The sequence below is a fragment of the Vigna umbellata genome, chromosome 5 (genome assembly GCF_029865625.1).
Source record: "Vigna umbellata cultivar VRB3 chromosome 5, Vumbellata_1.0, whole genome shotgun sequence".
Classification (NCBI taxonomy): domain Eukaryota; kingdom Viridiplantae; phylum Streptophyta; class Magnoliopsida; order Fabales; family Fabaceae; genus Vigna; species Vigna umbellata.
The window spans coordinates 22,477,990-22,483,755 of NC_142169.1; the positions used below are offsets into that span (position 1 = coordinate 22,477,990).

General features: G+C 41.1%; 1 protein-coding gene across 1 annotated transcript; it reads right to left on the bottom strand.

Annotated features, from left to right (window-relative positions):
* Positions 1-3,090: 3,090 nt before the first annotated feature.
* On the bottom strand, positions 3,091-4,221 carry LOC148197938 (uncharacterized). Its single transcript, XM_088115684.1, has one exon. It carries the CDS (start codon positions 4,219-4,221, stop codon positions 3,091-3,093), a length of 1,131 nt encoding a protein of 376 aa, XP_087971810.1.
* Positions 4,222-5,766: the final 1,545 nt, after the last annotated feature.

A 5,766-nucleotide genomic window follows, 5' to 3' on the forward strand; every position in this document is an offset into this window, starting at 1 on the left:
AGTGTGGAAACTGGGCTTTGGAGGCCAGGCGAGCTGGGCTTGGTGGGCCAATGTGAAAATTGGGCTTTTGGGCCAGTGTGGAAACTGGGCTTCGGGGGCCAGGCGAGCTGGGCTTGGTGGGCCAATGTGAAAATTGGGCTTTTGGGCCAGTGTGTAAACTGGGCTTTGGGGGCTAGTGTAGAAACTGGGCTTTGCGGGCCAGTATGGAAACTGGGCTTTGGTGAGCCAGTGTAGAAACTGGGCTTTAGGGGCCAGGTGAAACTGGGCTTTGTGGGCCAGGTAAAACTGGGCTTTGGGGGCCAGGCGAGCTGGGCTTTGGGGGCCAGTGTAGAAACTGGGCTTAGTGGGCCAGTGTGGAAACTGGGCTTTGGGGGCCAGGTGAAACTGGGCTTTGTGGGCCAGTATGGAAACTGGGCTTTAGGGGCCAGGTGAAACTGGGCTTTGGGGGCCAGTGTAGAAACTGGGCTTTGGGGGCCAATGTGAAAATTGGGCTTTGGGGCCAGTGTAGAAACTGGGCTTGGGGGCCAGTGTTGAAACTGGGCTTTGGGGGCCAGTGTGGAAACTGGGCTTTGGGGGCCAGTGTTGAAACTGGGCTTTGTGGGCCAGTGTGGAAACTGGGCTTTGGGGGCCAGTGTAGAAACTGGGCTTTGGGGCCAGTGTTGAAACTGGGCTTTGGGGCCAATGTTAAAATTGGGCTTTTGGGCCAGTGTGTAAACTGGGCTTGGGGGCCAGTGAAAACTGGGCTTTAAGGGCCAGCGTGGAAACTGGGCTTTGGGGCCAGTGTGGAAACTGGGCTTTGTGGGCCAGTGTAGAAACTGGGCTTTGGAATTTTGAAATTCTTGAAACTTGTAATTTGTGAAATGTTTTGTAATTTTGACAGAAATTTGATTTATGAAAAGACATCAAGGTTTTGAAACCCTTCATTACAAAGTGTTAAAATCTTGACGCAGAATCAGGATGTCAAGACTCTAATATGAGAGAAAAAGCTTGATCGACATGCAACAATATGGCTTGAAAGAGAAAATCTGAATGTTATTCTTTTTGTGTTTTTGAAGAATGATTCGATAACCATTCATACGAATGAAGATGGTTTCGATCAGAAAGACTTTCTTTTTGAGTGGATTGATGGCAACTTATGTTATGCACATATGAAAACATTTGTTTTGTTGTGTTTCTTTTTCTTTTTTTCCTTTTTTTTTTCGCTTGAGTCAAACGTCTTACTTGCAATCATTCAAACTGGTCATTATTTTCAATGCTTCTAAAAGTAAGGAATGTCATACGTCCGAGATCTAACTTTGAGATTATTACATTTTGACTTTTTCTTTTGAGACATCAATGCACACATGCTTGAATTTACGGGCAAGTGAAAAAATGGGAGCTGTTTAGAACAGTTTGGAAGAGAATGAGATAGCCATGCGGGCAAGTCACCTCCTACACCCCTCAAAGGAGATGCAATATGGAAATGTAAAGGGGAAACATGAGATACCCAAAAGTTGCCCCGGTTTGGTGTAATGAGTATGATGATGAATCCATGATAATTCGGGTGAAAAATTCAAGTAAGATCCGCAAAGCTGCCCCAATCTTGAGATTATGGGTTGATGAATTTCAAAGAAAAAATGTGTGGTGAGGTCCACCAAGCTGCCCCAGTTTTTGTTGTTGTTTTCTTTTTTGGCATGGGGTTTTGTTTGGGAGAGGTAGCGGGTATAAAAGGATTGGTTAAAAGGATGACCCCAATCGGTTTGACTTTCTTTTGCATGCCGCTAGCTGGTTGGCAAAGAGATCCCTTCTTCCTGAGACATTACTTTTTCTTTTTTTTCAAAATTTTTTTGTTTCTTTTTTTTTTGTTTTTTTTTTGGACACTTTGCAAGTCATTTCGTCTTATCGCAAAATTAAGCTTTATGAAAGTTCGAGCAAAAATTATTCAATCTGTGTGGACTTTATTAGGCTTGTAATGTGGTTAGGGCTAGAAGGTATCGAAAGAAAGGGTTAATGGCCCAAATGAATGCTTGTCGGTTATTTTTTTTTGAAACAATGGTTATCATCTGGCATTGTGTCAACTATTTGACCTTTTGAGCACTATGTTTTTCTTGAATCTCCATTTTTCATTTTTTTTTCATCACTTTGCGATTTTTTGTTCTTTTTGTTTTTTCTTTGTTCACTCTTCTTGATGAAATTTCTTCGTTTAATCATTGAGTGTTCTTCATTTGCATCATGAGTTGACTCCTACCTGATGACAACCCTTGCTTGGGGATAATTTTGAAAAAGAGTTTATTTTTGGCTCAAACGGGGTGACAATGGATATATATTTTTTGCTTTTTGGATAAAGAAAAGATGGCCACACATCATTTCAAATTCTGATTGCTTTATTTTCAAAAGATTAATTCTACGACTAGATGACCTCAACATGAGTTCTTTTTTCCTTTCTTTTCCTTTCTAGACTGCCCTTTCGGATTTTCAATCTAGCGGGCTTATCCTCTTTTTGGAATTTCTTTTGTTTGTCTCAATGAATTCAGGGATCACCCAACTAGCACAAGCGAGAGTAATTTTGGTCAAGCCAATCTGCCCAGTGTAAAGGTTTTTGTTACTGAGGACAGTGATAGTGTTTGTTGGGGAAAATCCTTTATTTTGGAAAAGGTAAATGGTGAAGGTTTTCAAGCAACATGCGCACAAACGTCTCGACAAAAAACGTCAAATTGTTATTTTTGATTCAACATCTGACCTCGGAATAATCTGGCACTGCAACTTTTGTTTTCGATTATCATTTTTTATTCCTTTTTTGCTATTTTTTTGAAAAAACAAGAGTTTGATGATTTACAAGAAAGACAAGTGACTCAAGATTGCCTTCATCATTTTTGTTTTTTTCAATTTGTTCTTTGCGGCTTTCGTTCTCCACGACACCCTATTAGGACATGATTTCCAGTAAACCTTCGAGATACCTCGTAATGAAAGTTCACATTAAAAGTCATGGATGGAAACATGATATCAATGGGCATTGCCCTCATAGCAAGACAATTCAAAACATGAGCAAAACAACATCAGTTTCGCCTTTTACAATAACCTATGCTTTCCCACATAGTCCTAGAGTCCTCTTCATTTGTTCATGGCATTTATAGAGGCGAACTCACGCGTTGTCAGAGTGCTAGATTGACTTTCTTCAAACTTTAAACATCCTGAATCGATCAAAGATTGCACTTTATGCTTTAGAGCCTTGCATGCCTCTGTTGAATGTCCACGCGCTCCTTCATGATAATCACACCTGACATTTGTGTCATAGTTCTTTGGGTAAGGAGGTCGCACAGGCCTGGTGGGACAAACCTCTATGAGGTTGTTGCGGAGAAGATCTGGCAGTAGCTCCGTATAGGTCATGGGGATAGGAGTAAAGTTGGCGACCTTTTCATCACGATTGTAATTTCTTCGCTGAATGGCTCGATTGGACCCATAGGAATGTGACACTTGAGGATAGGCAGTAAAATGTGAATTAGCTCTTCGTTCTTCATGTCTAGGACCATACTCATTTAAACTTGCTACTAGCTCTGGGCCTAGTGCAATTTTTCCATTTCTTATGCCACCCTCAACCCTCTCTCCAATTACTACTATGTCAGCAAAACTTGAGGAGACGCTGCTTATCATGTGTTCATAAAATGGTGGTTGTAGAGTATTCAGAAATATGGTAGTCATCTCCTTGTCACTCAGAGGCGGTTCTACTTGAGCAACAATTTCTCTCCACCTTTGGGCATATTCTCTGAATGATTCAGACTCTTTCTTCAACATGTTCTGCAATTGTACTCTATCGGGTGTTAGATCTTTATTATATTCATACTGCCTTAGGAATGCATCAACCAGATCTTTCCATGAGTAGATGTGAGTCGTTTCTAAGCGCATGTACCAAGTTAAAGCCACGCCAGTTAAACTTTCTTGGAAGAAGTGAATCAAAAGTTTTTCATCGTTGGCATAAGCTGCCATTTTTCTGCAGTACATGGTTACATGGCTCCTTGGGCAAGTATTTCCCCGATATTTCTCAAACTCTGGCAACCTAAACTTTAGAGGTATCACCACATCAGGAACTAAACATAGTTTTCTAGCATCTCCAAATTCAAAACTTCCTTCGCCCTCTATGGCTCTCAACCTCTTCTCAAAGACTTCTAATTTACTCTTGTCGTCCTTAAAATCTGCTGGTGTAACGACATAAGATGAAGACTTCGTCTCGGGTTGTTTTTCCATTATCATGCTCTCAATACCTGGTTGGATCGTTTTCCCAGGAATTGTGAAAGTGGTTGCCCCAAGCTCGTCTTCTACTTTCAACTGCATTATCTTCAGCCTTTTGAACGTCAAGGTGTTCCAATTCCACTCCTGAGGGTGGAGTGTAATTCGGGGGAAGACCATAGGAAGGGAAAGTTTGTGCCTCTGGAACTGTTTGTTGTGGTTGTTGTGCGCACGAATCTCCAGGGCTTTGTAAGGCATTCAAAGCCTCTAAGATTTGACTCATTTGTCCCTTCAGCTGTTGGATATCGGCTTTCATCCCCTCTTGAACTTCTCCTTGGTTCTCCATGATTTTTCCACTGGTTCGTGTCCCTTAGGGTGTTTTGGAGACTTAGCCGTATTATTATTTTTAAATCTGAATTTCATTAGATGAAATAAATTAAGAAAAAGAAAATAAAAACGAAAAGAAAAAGAGTAAAGACAAAGTGACGCAATTACTATAGTAAGAAATTATAAAGATGTGAAAACATTGCCAAATGTATAATCTGGAAATTAACATGAAACAAAGCCAATAGGACAGTTCATCCACAACATTTAAGTTCACCACATGTGAGGTATCACGATCAATTATCACGAGCCTCAGCCATCACATTCTTCATTTCTCTCATCAGTTTCTTGCAGTAATTGAGGAAAGTTTCGACCTTCTTAGGCAGATTAAAGATCGGCATTACAGATTCAGCATAAGCTAATAACTTAGGGACATCCTTAATGGCTTCATTAGCAAGGGAAGCTAGTTGTGAGAAACTTCTCTTCCAGTTTTCTATAACTCGCCCTTATTCAACGGTATACTCCTTCATCTGATTCATCAACTCTTGATGTTTCTTCTCTGATTCAGCCCGATGCCAACGTTCCTTCTTCCGTTTTGTCACTACTGCTTTTATCCACTGCTCGTCATTTTGAAATTGTTTTTCACAATTTGGGTAGGTGAAATTAACGTGAATTACAACTTGATTGTCTTAACCCTTTCTATGTTCCCTTTCCTAAGGAAAACTTTCATTAATAATCCATAATCTTGAGCCTCCCTCCGACCATTGCCCCAAGTGTCTCTAACCTGATGAAGCAATTCAGCAAAGGTTCCTTCCTCTTAAGATCTGCGATATGGCCAGAGATGCAGGCGTAGGCGCTACCCAGATCGCTTTTGTGCTAACACAGTATTGTGATTAGTACAACATCGAATACCCATGAGGGGTACATTAGGGTACTTCCCGCAATGATATATGATGTGTGGTCCTTGCAGCCCAGAAAACACGTCATTTAAACCTTTCCTCCTCTAAGCCCGCACAGAGTTGCGCTCATTCATTTGCCTCTTTCATCTTTGGTTTACACTGCAACAACTCCTCCACGTGACATGTGGCATTCAAAATGGCCTTACTCATGCGAGAGATCTTCTTTCTACATGGATCATAGTCGTGACTAAGGGTCTTGGAAACTTCAGTTAAGACAATAGTGAGTGGATTCTTTAGAGAAAACTTTGTATCCCACAAAATGCGTTCATGGTGACATAGC